The sequence below is a fragment of the Anarhichas minor genome, unplaced genomic scaffold (assembly GCF_050575085.1).
Source record: "Anarhichas minor isolate MPS153535 unplaced genomic scaffold, ASM5057508v1 ptg000027l, whole genome shotgun sequence".
In the NCBI taxonomy this organism is placed as follows: domain Eukaryota; kingdom Metazoa; phylum Chordata; class Actinopteri; order Perciformes; family Anarhichadidae; genus Anarhichas; species Anarhichas minor.
The window spans coordinates 6,258,765-6,282,815 of NW_027466473.1; the positions used below are offsets into that span (position 1 = coordinate 6,258,765).

The 24,051-nt window shown below is 42.2% G+C and overlaps 1 protein-coding gene across 1 annotated transcript in view; it reads right to left on the reverse strand.

Moving 5' to 3' along the window:
- Positions 1-8,494: 8,494 nt before the first annotated feature.
- LOC142960487 (vacuole membrane protein 1-like) overlaps positions 8,495-24,051 on the reverse strand; it is a 53,046-nt gene continuing 37,489 nt past the window's right edge. Inside the window, exons 11-12 of the mRNA XM_076102339.1 lie at positions 10,437-10,539; positions 8,495-9,303 (exon numbers count right to left, since the gene is read on the reverse strand). Coding sequence (XP_075958454.1) covers positions 9,160-9,303; positions 10,437-10,539 — 247 coding nt within the window. The 3' untranslated portion in view covers positions 8,495-9,159. The remainder of the gene's footprint in view (positions 9,304-10,436; positions 10,540-24,051) is intronic.

Here is a 24,051-nt window from a genome sequence, read left to right on the forward strand (position 1 = left end):
GTGTCGGCCACCGGCACTACCCGGCTCAGGCTGGCGAGGAGACAAATTAGGGAAGAAGTGACAACTTGCAATATTAACAGAGGCCTTAACCTCACTCAGAAAATGAGATACATTATTCCAGAGCAAGTCGAATGAAATTGGCTCAGTGGTTGAATACAATTATGTACAGTTAATTAGGTCAGAATTTAGGCTACTTTCTACTTCTTCTACTCAACTACATTTCCGAGGGAGACATTGTCATTTTGACTTAACTATAATTATTTGACAGCTTTATTTTACAAATCAAATATTGTTGCATTATAGACATATTAAGGGGATTTGAAATATGAGTTTTTGTTATAAATTCATCTTCCCAACAGTATGTGCAAGTACAGCTGAAGCGATTGGTTCATTAGTTACTGCATTTCTCACTATTTTCTGAATCTTTACAAGCAAAATAAGTAGCAGATCAATCCATAATAAACGATAGCCATTAGTTGTAGTCCTATACAAAATAACAAAATAGCACCACCTCAGCCAACAACAATAATACAATCCTGCCTTTACATTAATGCATGAGTGATGTATAATAATATACATAACATTCAGGAGCCATTTTTCTGTTTACCGACATACTTTTACTCAAGTTACATTTCCAATGCAGCACTTTTACTTATAACAGAGTATTTTAACAGTGTGGTACTTAGGTAAAGGATCTGAAAATTGTGCAATGCTAAATCTGGATTAAAAGTACTTTTTTTATTTTGGAGTTGAGGACACCCTGCCTGTTCACTGGTGATCAGTGATATCCAAAGCAAGAACTACAGCAGCAAATTATTGTAACTATGGTATTTATTTGTTTGAATGAAATATATTAATGTTGATTTAGCAAGAATCTTCACAGCTGGTCCCATTGGTTTGTACAGATGTTTTGCAGCTGAGAGGCAGAACAGGCTGTTTCACATGTTGACATGTCACAGTAGGACAGGCATTAATAAGAAATTAGTGATGGCTGAGTTCCATTTAGCTGCTTCAGATTCGTGGTCTTTCTATTATGCATGCTGGCTCACTGTCACAGTATATGATGGCTTATTGGGCCAGTTAAATTGAACAGAGCCATCATTAATGTGTTTCCTACGATGACAAGTCAAAATGTCTGCCGTGAAAAATACCTATTTTTTGGCTACAGTCTACAATAGGAGAAGCTAAGTCTCAGGCTGAGGTGGGTTCTTCCAAGTCCCTGTAATTTACTGCTGGGTCTGCCTACAACTCCCATCTCTTACCAGTAGGTGGCAGCGAGGAAAAGGGAATCCTTTTCAGGGTGTGAAAGCCATTTTTCATTCATCCTAATATCTGCCACACTCTATCCTAGCACTTCAGTCCCATCTAAGATCCTGACAAAGTGCCTATCCATCATTCAACTTATGTGTTTCAGTGGCGTTCAGAGAAACGTCCCCCTTAGTAGATGAACGTCCCCCTTAGTAGATGAACGTCCCCCTTAGTAGATGAACGTGAAAGCAGCCTTGTAGCGTAAAACATCCAAGTGAAGAAAAAAAATAAGCAAAAACACATTTTCTTTATCTGAAGGGGGATTTTAAGAATTTAATTCAGTACAGAAGGGACACACTCCTATTGAACAACAGCCGATGACTTGCTGTGACAGCACAACAATGATGATCATCTTGAGTCAAGCCATCTGTAGGGCTTTTACAATCATATGAGGAAAACAATCCCCCTCTTTAGGTCAGTTGTTTTCCAAATCTAAGGGTTTGATTACTCATAATGATAATGTGGTGAACAGGAAAGCCTGTTGGAGGTGCGTGTAAATAAATGTAATCTTCAGCAAACCCGTCCTGCTGCTTTCCTTCAATACAGCTGATGTGAAAGCAGTCAGCAGGGCGTCCCAGCTGCAGCGAGGCATATCAATGAGACTTTTCTGAGAAGAGTCATTGTATTTGATCTCCACCATAATTTAAGTGACAATGATTACAGTTGAAATTCCCATTAGGTCTTCAGTCTAGGAGCTAGAAGGTCAATCTTTACCACAGCTTATTTTATTGTGGGGGTCCCACTCCCAAGAGGCTCAGGACGGGCCCCCTGCAGGGCGGCGTTACTTTGAGCGCTGCCTCAAGTCCATCCGATAGTTTGTTTTACTTTGATTGCCCGGTGATCAAAACCAGCTGCACCGGGTAAGGAAATATGTTTTTCTGTGTGTGTTCTCTGTTTTGTTTAGCTTTGTTTATGTTTAAACAAAGGGACAGACTAGACACTGCTAGAAAGTCCCGGAGCTCTGTTGTGGGTCCGTGTGATGACTTGAGGTCGGTATTGTGATCATTCAAAATCACTTTGCATATCAACCGACTGCGTTGTGTTCTCATGTTTGGACTCTGTCAATACGGATGGTCATTAATTTAAAATGGAGGGTGAAAGCTGCCAGCATCTCGATGTGTGTGTTTTTTTCTTGAATGCATACGCCTGGTGTTTACTGCGGGACAAAGACTTGTGTAATGTGAATGTTCTTTGTGTGGACAACGAGTACCAATAACTCAGTAACCTCAGAAAACATTACCGTCTCTGTTTTTTATGATGCTCCGTTTCCCTGTAAATAATATTAAACTGTTAAAATGGCAAAGTGTTCTCCTTTAACTAAACAGCAGCATGTAATTGACATCAATTATCACAATAGACGTGAGTTTTTAAAGCCAGATATCTAATCTATAGTCCCTGTAGCACACACGTCAGTTGAAATGTCTAAACCAACACAAGGCCTCCAAGTAGCAGAGGTGAGTACATTGTGAAGCAGAACTGGAACTGAAGCTCACAGGCATAACCATATATATGAATGTTTATATGTTGAAATAGCCTTTTTGACATTGGTTTCTTTACTAGAGTTTGGAGTAACAGTTGAAGTGAAAGGTCATTCTACAGATGAAGCCTGTTAGTGTGTGGGATGAATATGTCTGCAGAGTCCTGTCTCCTCTAAAATAAGTTCCCCTTTTTGGTATATAAAGGATGTTGGCTCTGTGAAGGTAAAGGACAGACAAACTGTTGGCAGCAATCAGATACGTAACATAAAAGGTGGGAGTGTGACTTATTTCGGGGGTCCCAGGTGAGGTCAACGCAGTAAAAGTCCTTTCGGTGGAATATCACTGCAGAAAAGCCAGTCCAGATGAGCTGGGAGCACAGTGTGTTTGTTGTGTAGTCTGGTTTTGTTTGCTCTTTGTGGTTGGTTGAAGCACGATGATGGGCACGCTGCGTACAACCGCGCTGCATGCGGTAAACATGCCCCATGCAGAGTATGTGGACAAGACTAAAATTAGCTCTGATTGCACTGCCATGAGGAGAGAGCTTAAGTTGGTAATAGTAATGTCATATGTTTCTGATAGATTTATGTCTGTATTTTGTTCAACATCAGAGCAAGGTGCTACATCTAAAAATAAGTTATTTTTTCTTGGTTCTGACTTTACCAAATAAGGACGCACCGATCTGAGACGGGGGATCATTTAACTCTCGAAAAGAAAGCGAGTAGGCATATTTCCCAAAATGTCAAACTTGTGTCTTTAAAATGCGCGTTAAAATAGTAACTGTGTCTGCTAACAGAAATGATAGGCGTCCTCTCCTCCACTGTATTCAGTTCTCTTTATACATCCATGATTAATGGTCCCAAGGGGACAAATCCTACTACCTTTGACCCAACCTTTTCATTAGTGCCACCATGCGGTTGACAGCTTTGGTTTTTAGTAAACTGTCCCGACCACTACTGAATGAATAGTTCGGTAAAGATAGAGATTCATGGTCCCCAGAGGAAGAATCCTATTGACTTGGAAGCCACCAGTGGGATGAGATTTGTGGTTCTATTTAGCTGAAGCTAGTAAGTGGCTGTCGCCATTAACATTTTTCCACACCCTTCAATAAATCAAGGTGTTCTACGAGTCTCGGATACAAAACTTAAACCTTCGCCCAAATATGCATCTTCTCCAGTGGAAGTGTTGCCTAATTTGCATCTTCAACAGAAATTGCACACCACACATTCACAGAATTGGCATGCTTGGAAGGCAGTGCGAGACATTCCTGAGTCATATTTCTGGCATGGCATCGTGTCATGACACAGAAACCTGCATTGACATGTAAAGCTGTGCTTTAGTTGCACTCAGCACCTGAGGATAAACTCAGCTGCAGAGTAAAGACCATACCGTTGGATTTCAAGCATTCCAAAGGTTTACTCTGTGACGTCCTCTCACATCAACGGGTTGTTTCTGACTCTGTGTGTGTGTGTGTTGGACTGTTAGGTACATTGCTAGAATTTTACGCCCACTCTACTCTCAGGCATGCTGCTGCTATAGTCCTACTACAGCAGTCACACCTCCTGTTTTTTACGACACACCTTAATGATGCAGTTTCCTCGGTAAAACTCCTGGGACAGAAAAGGTAGAGAAATGGAGAGGCATGACGAGCAATTGCGCAGGACTCCTCTGTCTTGCTGTGACATGTAGCCACATAAAGTGTGATTTGTTTGGGTCAACAAAAAGTTTGTGACATTTTCCTCTGAAAGTAACTTCCTGAAACTAAAAGCTTCAAGACAACTATTGATTCATGTAGCTGTTGTAGAATTCTTCAACTGCCTTTTAAAGTGCAACAACAAATACACAACACGACTTGGATCTTAACTCCTTGAGAAAGGCGCCAGAGCTACAGATGTGCGTGTGTTTCGTCACAGTGGCCTGGCATTGCCACCTGGCACCAGCCATTAGGCTGTCTGCCATGCTGGCACTGTGTGGGCAGGAACAGCAGATGCTCCTGCCTAACTATGCTCTGTTAAAATACCCACACATAATTTAGTTCAACACAGCCCGGGGGAGACGAGTTTTGTTGTGTCAAATTCAATCTGAGAAATAGTGCTTCGTTACATATTGACGGTTTTACTGATATATTTAGATATTTAGATCATTCACTCACACAACAGAGGCCAGCCAAGTGCCTGCTCAAAAGTTTAGTCCGACACTCAATCTTTCTGAATCGACCCAGTGATCTAATTCAAAGGAGAGCAATAATATCTCTCCTCTCGGAGTGAATTATGGAGAGCCTGAAGTCGCTGATAAGCTTGTTTGATCTTGGCATGCCGAAAGCCACAACAAAGGAAACAAAGGCTTTTGGAGCCGGGGCTTTACAGTAACCACAGTTATGATGCGTGTGCTTCCTTTAAGCATCTTTCTCTGTGCCGGCCCGCTCCACTGTGGTCCCATATGACCCCCTGACTGCTACTTACAAAAACAAAGGAGCTTAATGTGATTTTGAATTTAAAAGAAAAAGGAAAGGGGGAAAAAATTCACTTGGTCAGCATAATTTAATGAGACAGAGTGTGAAAGGAACTAAGTGGATAACCACATGCAGAGTGGGCTTGTGGGTGGTGGATGAAGTCAGTGATATTTCAGCATCCCTCGGTGGTTAGCCTGCTGACAGGTAGGGGTAAAAAACTGGTGTGAGTGACAGTGAAGGAGGTGGTGTGTGTGTGTGTGTGTGGGGGGGGCAGGCAATGTGGAGGAAATCAAACCAACGCTACCGGATTCAACTGTAGTACATGTACAGCATATGGAGAGGAAGGACAAAAGCAGAGTCATTATTTGAACATCAGTCCTCTAGCCTGTTTGGACAGGCAGGATTTGCATGTTGAGTTTTCAGCCAGAGCCCCGGGGCAGGGTGGGGTGGGGTGGGGTGGTGGAAAAAGTCGTCTTCATGGTGCTCAGGGTGTGGCTGCTCTGGGAACAGGACTTCTTCCGACAGGTGTTTCTTAGCACAGATCACACCGCTGACCCCAGGACACAAAATCACACCACGTTTTACCTCATAACCACAGAGACCTGACCTGAGGTCAACAATACCTGAATCATATCACCATAAAATCTATTTAAACTGTGTATCGTGCATAAAGTATGACATGTATTTAAATTTATCTATGAATTTGTGCAAATGTTTGTGAAACACCAACAAAACAGAATGTATTTTATTTTGTTTATTTATTTCAATGCAAGTTCCCCAAATTTAAATTAAAGTGAATGTTTAGTATAAGAAGCATATTATCTTAAAATGGTAGAATAATTCCACAACAATGTTACACATTATTATTATTTATTAATGCTAATACTCTGTCTAGGTTGCATTTAAATCTGACTTTAATTTGTCACAAGAGTAGAAGTGAAGCTATATTCACAGCTCACAGTAATGGCTTAACATGGAATCTGAAATGGAGATGATGTCAGTGTGGAGAGAGCAAATCAGTAATGTGATAACCCTTTGGATGAGAAACATTAGACGGGGAAATCGGAGTTGTGATTCTCAGCATCCTTCTTGACCAGCTTTCTCGGCTGACATGTGAGATTCTTTGGAGGCCTGAGGGTCAACACCGGCCCAGTGCGGTCAAGACTTATCACATAATGAACAGAAAACCCAATCCTCTTTTCAACATACTTTATTTATAGTGAGAGCACATGAGAAAACACTACATACATACATACATACCTTTAAAATAACCATGGTACAGATATATTAGACGAGAAATAGAAACAGAATTTCTAGACAAACATGCACTGCACACATTCAGACAGGCATGCCAAAAGGGGGCTCCCTTATGGAACAGGACATCCTGAAACTGCCAAGAAAAACACTCTCTAAGCCAGTGAGCCATTCCAGTGTTATCCAATGATTTTGCTTTTATGACCAGGAAAAAGTTTTACCCTTTCGCTGTTTTAGAAGAAAAGAAAATTAATCTAAAATAAAACTGAAGCTTTGCAGCTGGTCAAGCAATCATTTTCAGCTTTGTATAATTACCAATTTGTGGCCCTTTGAAAAACATCCTCTCAAGAGAGTTGTTCCAATAAAATGCAGCGTCCTACAAAAGAAGTGCGTATTAAGCAACAGAAGAAAGTTCCCAGTAAAAGAGAAGAGGGAAGTGTGAAAGGGAAGGGGAGAGCTGGGTGAGCACTGCGTGTACCATACCTAGGACTGTGTGTCACAATGTGTTGTGTTGCAATAAGGTGTGTACTGTCTGGATTCTCTGGAAATTGGAGGACAGAGCCAACTCACACACACACGTACGCATATACAGAAGTACTCTATTGACATCACTACATCTGCATTTGCAAACATGCGAGAACACAGTTCCCCACATAAAACCACATAAAAAAAACCTCACAGACGTCAGCGTGGAGGAAATAAACAATAGGCCCATGTTTCTGACACTTCACAAGCGGTTGGGATAAAAGGAAGTGACATCGCAGCACCCACCTCTAAAATGGGAACTGATGCTAACGGAGACGATGACAATAACAGAAGGAGGACAAAACAGGATGCTGGTCAGATGAAAGAGCCCGAAATGTCAGACAGCCTACAGACTGTTGTCGCCTTGCAATCTTAACAGCCAACACCAGTCTGATAAGCTATCTGACAGGCCGAGAGAGTGACGGACATGCCTGAGACGTACGCATGTACAGAAATGAAAACAATGAGAACAAAAAAAAAATAAAAATAAAAAAAGATTCCTGATCCGACTTACCATGACAGGAGAAAAGAGGAGATGTGAATGTTCTGACTAGCGCTGGTGCAGAGCACAGGGTTCAGCCCGCTCAACAGTGCCCCTCTGTTTTGAATCTACTCGAGTGATTCGTCTCCTGGCTCCGTGACTGAGGCAGTGCAACGAGTTCATTCGAAGGTTCAGCTGAGGTAACGGCACAGACGCTTTTCACTGTGCGCTCGAGGGTTCTTTTTTTTTTCTCTCTCTCTCTCTCTCTCTCTCTCCCCTCCCTCCCTCCCTCCCTCCCTCCCTCCCCTGCTTGCTCTAGCGCCCACTGTGCTCAGTCCAGCGTAGCGTAGCAGCGGTACAGAGAGGGAGAAGAAAATAGCACATTTCTCTGGCAATTATGAAAAAAAAAAAGGGACCGCATATACCGAGAGCCAGCTGACGTTATCCGCTGAGCAAAAAAAAACACATAAAATGCAGAGAAATGCTCATGTAATGTCAAACATGAGCATGCCGTCCTCATCTGAAGTAAAAGAGGATTAAAAAAAAAAAAAAAAAAGCTAAACGGACAAGTGAAGACAAAGAAAAACACTTACCATGACACAGCCTGTCTCTAAGTTAAATGAGCCGCTACTGTCTGCTATACTAAGACTTCCAGGCAGTCTTAGTCTATTACTGGAGGCAATCTGCTGAAATCCATAAAAGATAAAAGGGAGAGCAACAAATGTGGCAGTCACACAAACCCAACCTACTACCTGCTTCTCGCTCCCCGTCTCAAACACAGACACACGCGCACACAGCCGTAGATCTGATTCAATATATGGCTGCATCTGGTAAAGTAGCCCCGGGCTGACTCATGTGCTCCCTTCCTGGAAGCAGAACAATAAGGGCAGACAAAGGGAACGGCGGGGTGATTCATGGCCGATTTCTCATGTCCCATCCAAAAGTACCTTGATGAGCTTCACTGCGCACACAAAAGAATTGGTCATCTAAAGCACCGCGAACAGTTTGAAATGTTATTAGGGTCTCTACAGCAACTGACTTAGAACTCTACAACATGTAGAAATGAGATGGCTCCGAAGTGGCCGATCATTTACATGTCTTATCTTACCACAGTCAATGCCGCCAAACAACTACACAGTACAGTAATAAATACAGAATACGGTCTTAAAAATTAACAAGCTAATATAGAGAATAAATAATTCGGTTATTGAACAAATAACTCACTTCACAATCAAAGGTAACAATCCTAACTTATTCAAATAAAGTGGATTCAAGTGACTCTTCTAGTGAACAAACAGCGCAGCTTAAGGCCTCACTAAGGAGAGATATGGCCAGCAGCTTCTTCTCACTCAGGAGCAGATGAAAGCACCAACATGAAGGTTCAAACAACACAACAGCTCACTCACACGCAGCCCAACAAGCACCTACCTTGCAGAGAACAATTGCGGAAATCACGACCAAATACAAAGCCTTCAAAAGCAAGTAAATGGAAGTCCGAGTTCAACATAAACATGTTGCTACAATAACAAGAGGCAAACCAGTCGGAGGCTGATATTTTGCTTCAGATAATGGCGGGTTATCAGCCGAGGAGGGAGAGCCGAAATGAGTACGGGATCTGGGGGAGCTTCTGAAGTTGATGGTCGGCTGTGATTGCTATCTGGCCTTCACTCCGTTTTGCCCTCCGAGTACTTGTCCTGCTGCGTGCGCTTGCCGTAGCTCTGGGCCATGGAGTTGACAATGGAGCAGACAAAGAAGCATACCATGATGACCACAACCTTCTCAAAGAGCCACGGCAGCCAGCTCTCCTCCTGCCAGGAACCACAGTAAGAACAGAGAGAGAGAGAGAGAGGAGCTGGGTCAGTAAGTTGAAGCCCCCTCCCCCCTCTTCACCCCACACCCTGCTCTCCCCTCTGCTCCTGATGCTGTAGGCTAGGTGGGGATCCAGCTCCATGTGCAGGACAGATAGAGATCAGGGGTAATAAAACACGCGGCAGCCCCCACCGTCCTCCCTCCTAACGCCCCCGCTGACCCCAACCTGCCTCCACCAAGTTAAATTGCCTCGCTTCTCTCCTGTAACTGCAGGAGGCTCAAGTTACAAGAAAAGAGGAACATTGTTCTAGAAATGCCTTAATCTGTCCTTGTGCAACTCAAAGTTTATCCTTTTTTTCTTGCGCATAAATGGAGAAAAATCGTTTTCAATGAATCACTAAAGGAAAGAGAGAAAAAGAGGGAGTGAGAAATAGAGGGGAAAAAAAAGCTTTGAAAGAGAAATGGCTACAGCTACAACTGGCTCTTTTTGTTCTAGACTGGGGGTTTTGATGGATTGTCACTGGCGAAGCGAGGGCCCCCGCCCCGGTCTACAGTCAGTGCTGGGTTCAGGCGGGGCATTGAGTGCAAGTGTGTGTGTGAGACACATTGGGGAGTGACCACACTCACACACACACGCTCCCGATTGGTAACATGGAGCATGAGTCAGCACGCCCCGCGCTACAGTAGTACAGTTCAATACAGCGAGTGGAGCCAGACCCCACACTGGCCCCTCTCCTCCTCCCCTCCAGCCCGCCCAGTGCAGCGCTAACCTACTCTGTCATTCTGGCCCCAAACAAGCCTCTGTAATCTACTGGATCACTGCAGGTTATAGTAAAGTCTACAACATCAACATTTCTCTTATAAACATGAAATTAGATTTGAAAAATAGATATGAAAATGTTTACATTTCTATTTAAATCTGAAAGCACATGGTTCAGGTAAAGAGGTTGAAAACAGAATTGTGTTTGTGAGAGAAAATAGGTCAGAGATATAAAGGAAGGCTTAGATAAAGAGAAGAAAGCAACGAAAAAAAGTGGAGGGAGAAGGAGTGAAAGAGGCAAAAGTAAGGGGGTTGCATTCTTGTCTTGGCGCGCACACGTGAATGAATAGAGGCTGAGGCCCCTGTACTTACAGTTGGGATCCCCTCTCCAGCCTGATGGTGCAGCTTGGCCTTCTGGGCCTCCAAGTACTCCCTGAAGGGCTTCTGCAGTGCCGCACCCAGCAGTGGAACAGATCTGCCTCAACCAACAGAGAGATGGGGGGGGGGGGGGGGGGGGGAGAGGAGGAGGAGGAAGAAGAGAGAAAGAGAGAGGAGGGGAGGAGGCATGGGGGGGGGGAGAAGGGTAGGGGGTGGGGGGGCACAAATCACGTCACATCATTGTTACTCACCAGCCCAAGGGCAGCAACAAAGGGAGGCATGCTGTCCTATGTCCTGTACAGTGTCGGTCTCCCCTGCTTCCTCTCTCCGAGAAGAGAGGAAGACGGGGAGAGCAACGATCCCTTCACCGCTCATCCCCACAAACACAGAAACACACGCACACACACACACACACAGAATAAAGTACAGCGTGTACCACAGCTATAGAAAACAGTGCTGCTGAAAAACAAAGCAAATAAGTAAAAAGACAATTAAAAAAAAATGGCATAAAGTTGGCTGGTCCTCGTACAGCAGCCGCGGCAGCAGTAGTCACCCACATTCTCTGGCTCCGTTCTCCTCTCTCTCCCTCTCTCTCCCTCTCTACACGCACACATACTCGGCTTCCTCTCCCTCTCACACACACACATCGGTGAACTCGTTCAACTCCCCTGCAGTGCCTCCTCTGCCGCTGCAGCGCGGAGAAATGAATGACTTCTCAGAACTCTCACATTTATCAGGCGGTTCCTGTAAGAACTGGTTTCAGCCAATTAATGAGGAAGTGAGTCGTACTCGAGCTGTGCCATCACTGGCTGAGATCTGGGGGGATGGCCCACAGAGGGAGGGCGCTAGGTGAGACAGCCCATATTAGGAAACCCTTTTACAAGATTCAGTCACCAACTACAAGCATACTACTGCACCCCCGCCCCCCTCCTCCTCTCCCCACCCTCTCTCTCTCTCTCTCACACACACACACACACACGCACGCACACACTCAACGAAAAAAAGACGCAGAGAATGCCCTGGAATAGCGAATCAGTGGCCCATCCCTATAGGAGTTAGTGATTAATCACTAAACAAATACATACTAAAGACCTTCACTTATTCGCTATTGTGGCTATACACAGTCAATTATATCCCGCGTGCTATTGTTTCAAAACTTTCCTTATGTTCCACTAGTAAGTCTTTTGTTCACGTTGGGGAGGCATCATCAAAGACTTTAACAGGTTTGCGGAGGCAGTCATGTCACATACGGTTGAGTTTATGGCTGATAACTTTCTCTGAGGGAGGCAAGTCATTTCCGTCCCTCCCCACCTCCACACACACACACCTATGTTATGGTTAGAAAAAACCCCAGATTGTGTTAAATGATTGAGTCCATAAGAAAGAAGCCTTTTCGTAATGATTAACTTCATACGAAGTAATAGATATCCTACAAGTGAATGGGCAAAGCAGACAGGAAGTCTAACAGATGGATCACGCTTTAAATGACACAATAGAAAATGGTTAGGACACGGTATCAAAAATCAAGCTAGGTTTTTTTTTGTTTTGGAGGGAAACAAAGCCTCTCCTATTCCCATCCCCCCACGTCACAAAGTCCCTATCATCTACACAAACAGAAACTTACCAAACTAATTAAAGATACAACCTGGATGAAAAGCTGAATATGAGTTTGCACAAGAAAGAGAAAGATCAGAGAGCACAGGGGAAATACACTAGTTCAGCAGATAAAAGTAAACAGGCAAGGACAAAGAGTGAGCGAAATGGCGGGCGAATCATCTCCTACACGATGAGCAATACTGAGTCACGAGCCTGGGCCAATCCACCAACAAAGAAGCTGAAAGCCAGCAGTCTAAAACATGTTTTAATGCCTCACAGTCAGGACAGTCTCTTGGTCTTTCCATTAAATATCTGGTGATTTTCTGCTTTTTGGGAATATATTTTCACTTTCTGCAGAGGGTGTTGTGAAAATTGTTGGATTTAAGAATTTCTACTGTAAGTGTGTTCATGATTTACAACCAGTAAGTACCAGAGCTCAACATGTTTCTATGAAAGAAGTTCACATTATCACCTTTCTTAGTGTTGAGATTAAATTGACTTCTAACTGGAAGTAAATGAGAGATTTGTGTAACTTGTGCATGCATTGAATATATGTAATAAATAGTATGATGATGTTCAGTGATTGTAGTAAAAGTTGATTTAAATGTTAAGTAAAAGTTTGGAAAGTTAAAGAAGTATTTTTGGAGTTCTGTTGAGTCGAGACAAGGGAGAAAAAAAACTAGAAGCTGAAATTAACAACAGCCGTAAAATGTAATTTGGCAAACAATAAGCCTGAAATATTTAGTCTGCAGCTACTGAGCAAACACTAAAAACTGGTTTGTTAAAATCATGGGCTTTAAACGAGACTAAAATAAAACACTTCTATCTTCTGTCATTGGTGAGGCTCCTAAACACTGTGGCCTCCAGAAACAGGGAAATGAATGTTTGAACAAAACTATTTACAGCACTTTCTAAAAAGCAGAAAGTCTGATCTTTACATATATATATATATATATATAAATATTAAAGTAGGCGTGCAGAAGAACATGCATATCAGATTTAATCATTTTCTTCCGAATTAAATTGAGAAAATACACAACTAGTCATGCTGAAATAAAGCTCATGGCCTTTAATTGTATTTAATCAGCTAAATACCTATATGAGCCTAAAATTACATTTCATTTATAGTTTTTTTCTCTGAACTGTTTTTTGCATAATTTATAAAAGCAGTAAAGGATAGAAAGTAATTATGAATTTTCACATGAATCAATGCAGTACATTAATTAAAAATACGCATTAACATAAATAATTATATGTATTTCATATAAAAAATGCTAATTTTTTGGGTCTTTTTCCAAAAATATAAATGGACATAACTAATTTATTGCAGAGTTTAAAAAACATTGCAGTTGATCCAAACGGTTTTATAAAGTGTCTCTTCTTCTGAAGAGAAAAAATATTGGATCGTAAAAAAGGATAATAATCACAACAACGACAAGTCTTAAAATATAGGTGGTTTTACACCCATAAAAGCCGACATGTGTGGATCCTATCAAACTTTATAACCGTCGTTTTCCAATTGACTGAATCACTTCCAGAAGTTGTGCAAAGATCATCGGCTCTACATGCCTAGGTTACATAAATGATTCCCAGTAAATGTGTGTGGCTTAATATCAACAACATAGCTGGGTTTCATATGCCTGCACATTATAGGAAACATAAGCAGTGTGTTCAAATTATTGTTTTCATCAACATCAAATTTGGTAACATGTAGAGTTCAAGATATTAAGAGCAAATGATTGTAGGAATGTATGAAATATAGCAGTCAAAAGTAAATCTATCAAGACACTTGTTATCTGATAGAGTAAATAAAATGAAAAGTTACAACAGAGGTGTTTAAAGAAATGAATAAATGTTTAACGTGACAGACTATACTCTATGTGACATGTGAGGAGGAGCTCAGCAGTACATGTTAATACAGGTATAATCCTGTAGTTCAAATAAAAGAGAAAATTGACATTTTCCGACCTTTCTTTTGTTCAAGTCTGTGCTATTAAAGTATGCAAAATGACTGTGTTGAGAGGGGGAATACCACCTCATCCAAGAATAAATTCAAAGTGACCCAAGTTCTGTTTTTGTTGTTGTTAAGTGAACAGCTCCGCAGCACCATCATTCTACAATTCCATCAAACTCATCAATTTTCCATTTTTCAAAGTCACTATCAGTGCAGTCACACAGCACATCTGTGCAACATAAACATATGAATAAGACAAAAACTCTTTGACAATTTGCAACAGTGTGTTTGGTAAAATTCAACCATGTTGCCCGTTAGTTCATTTTAGATTAGAGCATCAAACCAGAGAAACACTATTTGCATGGTGTGACCAGCCCTGTGTTTGTAGGGAGAACAAGGAGATCTGTTTGCTATCACCACACACACACAAACACAGTTAGAATATTGAATTTATTTATATTGAACCAAAATCATTTTGAGTAATAAAGACAAAATGATTGTAAATATTAAAAGGTAAGGCGTTATTGAAGATTTGTGAGACCTGCATCCTCTACAGGTCCCTTTCTCATCAACACAAACATCCCCTCTGTCTGCTGGAGAAGTCAGAATAGAATATGAAAACAAATATTTGCTGTGAACTACACAAAGGACATCTTCACACTTACAGGTGAGAAATAGTCAGTTTCTTAAGAGCAGTCAGCTGCATTTTTTTTCAAACAAAGAAAAAGTAGCACATACAGTATTTGTATCTTTTGGAGTACAATGCTTGTTGCAGAGCTGCGGGTTAAAAACAGCATCCTCTGCTCCACATTTCCATCTTTAAAAATTACACATCCGGTTTCATGATGGATGGAAACTGCCTTGAGTACAAAAAAGTCATATATCCTTCACCTGCAGAAAAACCACACAGAACAGTTCCAGAAACCAGGCCCCGTCTGCTCGTTAACCAAGAAAAGATGCTATCTCGCTCAATAATCAGGGAAGAAACGACGGGGAAATACGCTCCAACTAAACAAGGATGATATGGAGGGAAAAGCCCACATCTCTCACCTTCCGGCAGCCATTTTATTACTGAAGGGCCATGTCAGCCTCTCTTTTCTTAATGAACTATCACTTCCTGCTGCTCCACAGAGTGTGGAGCGTGTTTAGGCGTCCTGTGTTCGTTTTTGTGAAAACTAAATTCCACTGGGCATGAGTCAGAGGCGACCTTTGACCTGTCTGCCCCTTCTGAAGGCTGCCACCTCCAACGGCACTTCAACACACACACACACACACACACACACACACACACGCACACACGCACACACACATGAAAGTCCCAATTTCTTGTTCTTTAAGCAAATGAAATCCCAAAAGTGTGGATATACATACACATACACACACACGCACACGTGCCCTGACGTCCTGAGGGGATGATAGAGAACAAGGGCTCACATGACAGCCAAACCCTGGCCAGGTCCAACTGGTTACGACACCATCACAACAACTGGCTTAGGCAATCGCTAGTGTTACCCAATGTTCCACGGGGCCACAGTTCACACCTAACACAACAGCACAGACGCCGCAAGACGCACACGCACACTGTAGTTAGGCAGCGCTCTGACCCGAGGTACTGAAGCTCTGACCTCTACACCATCTCTGAGCAAAACACCGACTCTCTGACTCGCTCCTTTTTATCAGCTCATGGCTTGATAAATTACTACTGCCCCAATTTGATTTTATTGACTGTTAGAATGATTCAATAATGGAATTATGGAGGAGTGTCTTTTACTTTATTGTGAGGACAATTTTGATTCATGTGCAAATGCTGTAAGGTAATATATGTGTGTGTGTGTGTGTGTGTGTGTGTGTGTTCCTCCTCCAGTTCAACCGGACTTTTTCCCAGTGACTTCACCACTTAAGCATGAAGCCCACTCCTGGACGGAGATCCCCTGCCCAGTGTGTTTATCACATCCCTGCTCCACAGCCATCTGTGTCAGCCAGCACACACACACACATGTGCACAAGCTCGGACACATGCTATCCTCTCCGGTGCCCACAGTGCTGCCAGGAAATCAGGGGGCACCAATTATAGAAGTCTATTATTCCTCTCACTTCCCAGACAGCCACATAAAACAGCTCTCCAACCCTTACGACCCCCCCAGGTTCAGGTCGGCATGCCCACACAGGCCCTCCTGGTCTGGGTGTGGAGGTGTGTGGGGTTGCTGGGTCACTGTGTAACCAGGCCTGGACCCTTTCAACATGAGTCAGATGTGAGTGGAGACACATCCAGACAAGTCATACTGCTGCTTGTAGAGTGGCAGCGACAGGCAGCCTGGAAATAGAGGAGGGGGTGGAAGAACAGAAGAAGAGAAGGTGTAGGGCATCGCTGATACTCCATCCATCCTGTGATGTCATGCTGGCAGGAGCGGTCGCTGTGTGGGATCTATGGTGACATTGTTTCCTATGGGACAACGTCTAGCCCTCTTTTCAAATGAACATCAAATGACCCGGTGATAACCGCACACACTGTATTCCTACTTTCCTCGTCCCCAATGGGAAACTTTGCAGCAACTCAGAAAAATGAAGACAAGAGGAGATAAATGAACACTTTATGATATGCTATGCTAGATAAACGTGAAGGTCTGAAACACACCAAAGAATCAAGGTCACGGGTGGAATATGGCTCTTAAAATATAGGACAACTTGAGACCGTTTGAAGACCGTTTGAAGACAACCACATACGTAGGTTACCTATAAAAGCCACAAAAGCTGTATACCATCTGCTTCTAAACTGTGCGTTCTACTTCTGCTCTATAAGTGACTGCTTCACAAAACAGCAAAGAAGTATTCGTCGTTAAGACAGGCAGCAAGGTCAATTCAGTCTGTTGTTTTGCATCAAAGTTTGTACATCACTAAAGCAAAATAAAGGTCAAATTGCCAAAAGTGATGATAGCTATCTGATTAAGTTTCTGATGAGTTTACATACAGTATAGCCATGCATTTGATTCCTGATTCATGCTGCAGAGTTTGTGGATAGCAGCCACCGAGTGCAGAAAAGTGAAAGTTCCTGATGTCTGTGCGACAGAATGCTCCGGAATGTCTTCATGCGCTGGAACAACAACTGAACAAAGAGCTAAGTGCTACGTTATTTCCCAATAAAACAGTTGTACTGTGTGAATGTCATTTGAGATCGCACGGTGGCCTCGTTCTAAGTGTTAGTCAAAGTAATAAATTGTGTTCACATTGTTGAATCTCTGAAGTTTGACACAAAATAATAAGTGAATGATTCAAGTGTCTGGGATAAAACAAATAAAACACATAATCAGCATTATGAGTATATTTACCCTCCCTACTATCTCTCCTCCCTCTCAAATACTCGCTGTTGTGAATCTGGCTGATGGGGGACAACTTGTCTGTTTTGAATGAGGTGTGGTGGAGGCAGGGCAGGGAGGGAGAGGGGTCCAGGCAGGCCGCCCGGCCGGCCTCTGAGTCAGGTCCTGTCTGGGATGACTCCTCTCTCACACAACATAGACGAAGACACACATACTCGTGACAACTGGTGAAATCACAGCACACATTACGATGTTCATGGGATTCACGAAACAATACACTTCAGTGGATGATGCGGCTCAAGGTCAGCTTTGTGTTCCCCCTGATAAATGAGCTGCTCTAAAAATGAATCAATGGCGTACTGTTTCCTAAAACAGCATACAAGCCAGTTGCTATCCCGATGAATAAATACTTTAGTAATTTCATCGCCTTGGCCTGAGCATGCGTAGGAAGGATCTGATGAGCGAGAGCGGCGCAGAGTGTGAGACCGGGACCCAAAACAAATGAATCCGGGATGAATAGAGCAGGAAGTCCTGGGACACACACTGTGCCCCAGAGGCACATAATATGACACCAGACCTGGAACACGTATCTGACCTCTCCCTCTCTTTGTGTCTTTCTCTCACTCACACAAAATCACACATACACACTTACTCATCAAAGCTACAATTACATTCAGATCTTTGTGTACCCCCTTTGATTCCCTCATGGTGCCATTACCTGCAGACACAGGCCTACAGCACACAATCCGAACCATAACTCTTCTTGACATTTGAGTATTACTTTTAATGGCTGTGGTAAGACCTTTTGGCTCAGAGTGAAACCTCTCTCCGACTGTTACTGCCTCTGTATTTCTGTCAGAGCTTGTGGGCCGAGGTAATCACACTGGAAGTGGGGGAGATGAGAAAATGGATGCCCCGCCGGGCCGCGCATTAAACTTAACAACGTTGTATAAAAAGAGAGAGTCGGCCGCGACCTGCCGCTCGATCCCTCACTCCCACTGTCTTGCCATGTTTGCCTCTGATCCCGTCATCCCAAGTGAGGCGTCAGACTGTTTGAGGAGAAAAGGGCAGGCAATGGAAGGACTGATCAATGCCATCTTTGTCAGAGCGCTTCTCAGGTGACCAGAGCACCCAGTGACTAACGGGAGCGAAAATACTCCCTTCTGGCAGATTGGGTTAACGGGAAGACGTTGCTCATATGGCTCAATGAGGGCTATTTATAGGATTGGTCATGTGACAAAGGTGTGAATGGTTAAAAAAAAAAATACATTTTTTCATCACTTTCACTCACATTCTTCTACAAGAGGACAAGCAACACACGTCACCATGTGTAAAATACTTTAAACTAATAAGCTTTGGCATAGAAACGTTTCCTTTCATATTTGTCCTGTATATTTATTGCACAGATAATATTAATTGATCAAGGAAATTCTTGGCCTCAAATTGGTGCATTTTGCTTCACATAGACTTATATTGTGACATAGGGAACGTAAAAAAAAATCCCTCCCTGCTTTCAACTCTTAGAAGGCGACGCCACAGTTACCTTCAACCCAGACAACCCCACATTCAGCATGAAACCACAGTTTCTATATGAGCGAAGGGTGTGTGTTCAAGATGGGTGAAATTCAGTGGAAAGAAGCAGTAACAGACTTTTCTCCCCTAACTCCAGTACTTTTACACGCACGCAAATAACTGCACTACTGTGAAAACCCAGAATAGCTTGCATGCTTCTCAGCAATTTCACTTCTCCAGTAACCCAACTTTACTTGAGTTGTTTGACGGTCAACATACAGAAGAATTCCTTTTGACCTCCATGCTCGTAAGAAACAGGAACAGAAGAAGATTATGGATTTTGTTAAAGGATAGGTTCACAATTTTCCCAGTCTGTCAGGTGCCCATATTTAAATTGAAATAGGATTTGTTTGCAGTAATAATCCCCCATTTTCATACTGTCTAAATCAAGTGGATATCTTCCAAAGTTGCTCTTTTTATTACAAAATTCACCGACACACAGAACCAAAGCACAGAAAGAAACCAGAACAAACAGTGTAAATGATGCTTAAGCCAATAACAACCTTTGAGTACCTAGTTAAGGTATACCATCACAGCTAAAGCCACTGAGCCGTTACTCTCATAATAATGTAATAAAAAAATCAATTCAAGTTCCAGTAGGATCCGGTGAGCGGCTCATACAACCCCAGGCCGCCGTGCCCTGACCTGTGACTCTCCCCTGGCTTCCCGCTGAGCAGGCCTGCCTGCTGTGGTCCTCGAATGCTGACAGCCTTGTGTGGATGGACCAGCCATCTGCGGGCCCATTGTGCTGGTAATGGACTCTCGCCTTAGAGAGGGACTGGCATGTAAATGGGTGCATTCTCATGGAGACGTGCACCGGTTTCTACTGGATTACCTTTTCAGGTCTCATCTCTTCCTCTCTGCATCTCAATGGCTTTCTCCCCGAGAGCCCAACAGTGATAGCACTTCCTTGACACAAGAGTCTGAGGGATTTGTCGAGCTCAATATAGGACACAGACAGTGTCTCAATGAAGATGATGGATTATTGAGAGCAGTCATTTTAAGTGCAAAGCCAGAAGATGAGCTATAATAGGATTAAACTGTAATGGTGTCTCTCTTGTTGTCTCTGCTCCTCTCTTATTTTCTCTCTTTTCCACATTCTCACAAACACAATCACCTCACACTGACAGACCTCTACAGAAACTAAACCTAATCCCACCGCAGTCACCACTGACACGGTGTAAACACACTGGACTCCTGCAGACAGCTAATTTTTCCTCTTCACGTATCATCACTTATGGCTGCTATAAAAGTGGCATGAATCAGCTAAAACAAAGCGACTCACAACAGTGTAAACGAGGGGACCGGAGGCCCAGACAGCATGTCATACACAGGAAAGCTCCCCGTTCCATTACTGCATGCAACGGTTGATTTTGAGCTCTTACTGCTGTATATCACCACCTCACTGGCTGACGAAGCGCCAGCTGAGATAAGAGAAAGGAGGACAGGGAGGACTGGGCACAGAGAAAGATTAATCTGTTTTCCTGAAATGATATGGAGCACGGCAGCAGGGGCTTGTTCGTACTTTGTAGTCTATCTAGGCTTATTGACCTCACTAGCACACAAAACTCAAAGGAAATTCAAGTGTAGAAAACGAGCATGTTGTGGTATAAGACCAAGTGTTCAGGGAGAGATCCATAGAGTTTAGGTATAATGACAAATTTGGATGATAAAATGTAATTTAAAAGTTTAAGTTTTGTTGTAAAAATAGAAGCCAAGTCCATGTAACAGAAAAAAGAACAACCTTGTTTTTATGACTAAAGGCAAAAAACTGCAAAATGAACAAATGACCAGCATGAAACAACTGCTTCAGATCTTGATCAAAGCCTCGCTTTGTAAGAGTTTGCAAAATTGTTCCTGACTTAAACAATGACTGTACACGCACAGCCTTCCTTGAAGAGGAGACATCTGTACATTAGTCACAGGACATAGGAAACCTAACAAGTCTGATCAGACACACAGCTCCATCAGACCTGGTTATCAGTTCTTGTTATCAGCCCAAAAGGCATACGAGGAGGGTTTTATTGTGACTTTGTGGCGCTTCAAAGCAGAAATTATCTTTATTATTATCCTGCTACTGCTGACAGAGGGTTCTAGATTCAACCGTAAATGCTTAGCACGGCAGCTAAACAAGAGTGGAACTCCATCTACCAGAGATGTATAAATCTGTTTCCACAATACACACCAAGAAGTAATATGTCAAGTTTGAAATGTCTGACACGCATTTTTTCTTTCCCCCCCCAAACAGACAGTAATTAGAAAAACAGTTGAAAATGGAAGAACAAGATTTAACAACTGTCAAAGGACAGAACTTATTTTTCCACCAAACACTTTTTTTTGGTCTCACTCTCAAAAGGAACATCAGACTAAATGTATAACGGACATCTTTAAGTCACTCATGTTCAACTTGTTCTAAAAAAAAAAGATCCTTTGCATATTCTCTGCATTTTATTTCAAGCCTGTAAAATAAACAAAAAAACTAGAGTTTGTCATTTTTGTCAACAGAGGCGATGAAAAACAGTTTTAAAGCCTCATGACGAGATCCAAAGCTCCCTTGTGAGGCTGAACTTCAGAAACACACTTTCTATTTGTCATTCAGAGAAACAATACTTTCCTGATTTGAACTGCTGATGAATAAGTGAAAACCTTTTGAAACGTCCCTAAAAAAGGCCAACTTTTGTAAATAACATAATTTATTAAATGAATTCAGACATAATATGTCGACATCCTGATACAGAACTCTTATTGCCATATTTAAGTGACAAAATATATTCTTCATGAAACTTAAAAATTTGTGGACACGTCCAGTTGAGTGATGAAATATCCATCATCATAATTCTAGGAATATTTACCAAATGAAAATATAACCAAACTATAATGCTGTACTGTAATCACAAAACAGAATGTAGCCAGCAGCCCGTGTTTGAATCAGCTCTCCATTATTATATCTAAGTTAGGATTTATGAAATAAATGGGCCATAAATGTTTAGATAAAGCAAAGAGGCACCACCATGCTCACACACGTACATTGTTTTGATCAGTTTTCACTACTATTTAAACTCACACTCACACTACAACAAGCAATTCAGGGGATTAGGAAAATGACTCCCGTTAGGTCCTAATGTTCTAATGAACTCACAGTGAAAGATGTTATTGTGTGTTTTGTCATGGAGCTGATACATTATTTCAATTAAATGGTTTGCAATTTAAAATAGATAAATCATTTGTACATTTTCAGTGTGTGATCATTTGTTCTGTGTGAGGTATCACAGACACTGACCTTTGTGTCATCCGTGTGTGTGCCAACTAGCTCACTCGACACGCAAAGAGTAGAAAATGAGTTGTGTAGTATTGTACTCTGTCACCACGGCCCCTTCAGTCACCGACAAAGACAAATACTATTCCCTAAGCTTACAGATACTAAATCCAGAGCCAAGTAAACAAAAACAAATTGTGCCCAAATATTGAAATTTGGGCACAATTTGTGTCTTCATTCTATTTTAAATAAAGACACAAATTGTGTCTTTAGTATTTAATCTTTAAGCAAAAACAGCTGAAAAGGAGAACAAATGCTCCACAATCTTAAAACATTTTGCATGAGACAATTAAAAAATACCACAGATGTTATAAAACTCAGACCACACAGCAAATTAGTCATTTGTGCAAGAATTTTCAAAAACATCAATCATTTTATGCCAGTATGGCTGGGTAAGTAATTATTTTAGGAATCCGTTTACGCAAGACCAAGAAATAGAGATTTCGCAAAAAAGTGTTTCCATACACTCGATAAATGAAAAAAAAAAAAAAAAGTGGAATAAATATTATTATATTTTAAAATCAGGTGTTAATTGCTTCGCTGAAAACATTGTAAAAGTCCCGTGGCTTAGTTGAGGGAAAAAACAAACAGACGAGATGTATAGTATAAATGAAATCACTTTTCAGAAAGAGGGCATCCAGAGGACACATTTACGTGTGTACGTGTGTATGTGTATGTGTGTGTGTATGCGTGTGTGTATGTGTGTGTGCGTGCGTGCATGCGCGCGCACAAAGGGTTTATGTGTGTGCAAGAACTTGCAACTGGGCACAGTGTGTGGGGGCTACTGCAGGTGCTGGCGTTTAAGCGGGTGTAAAGGTGTAAATTTAGTTTAAAGCACCTGCACAATTAACACTGAAATTGCGGTCTGTCTGTGCCTAAAGGGTTAAAATTGAAAGGCTGTCACCCATTCATAAGGTGATATGTGAGTGAGAGTGAGAATCGGAGCTGAGGGGGGGAGAGGCCTCAGTGAGGAAGGAAGCTGACGGTTGACAAGTTGTAATGAGGGAAACTTCCTTAAGAGAAGAAGCAGGCAGTGAGTCAGACTGAAACCTGTCAATAACCAATCATCTGTCGCTTTGAGTCTGCAGCTCAATGAACAGTGACTGAAAGGACTTTCACAACCCAACACACACACACACCTAAAAACCGTTTGGTATAGCTTGTGCTATCTCAGCTTCATTGATTAGACCTCAATCACAACACACGTGTAATAAAATACACACATGGAGAAGAAAGCAACAGCAGCTTCTTAAGTTAACGTCTCTGGACAAAGACTTCCAAAATTCATTTCAGAAACAAATCAAATGTGCAAAAAGACAACATGGCAAGGACGAGAGCTGATGCAATCTCATCAACTGATTTCAGTGTGTGTGTGTGTGTGTGAGAGAGAGTGAGAGAGATCAAGAGCGCATGAGTGTGTGTGTGTGTGTGTGTGTAATAAACAAACTCCCACCAGCAGGTGTGTCAAGGGCAGTTTCCAGCTGCAACCCCTGGCATCTCTACAAGGACACCCATCATGGCACCCATCAGCACCCAGACCCAGCACCAAGGCTCTTTCAGCTTACATCTAGCTCTTATTTCCAAGAAGCCCAGAATCTGCATGTGTGTGGGATTGAGAGATTTCTGTTTTCTTCTCTTTTTATCTCCAAAAGCAGCCTGCTGTGTCTGATGGCTTCATGATAAAACCGGTATCTTAATTCACAAATTAACCTCATGCCATTTGTAAATTCTGATGCTGTTTCCAGCTTGGCATAAACAAATCAGAATCAAAACTGTTTGATTGCCAAAGTATGGTGCACATACAAGGAATTTGACTAGGTGGATAATAAATACTGGCACAAATAATTTTCCTTCGTG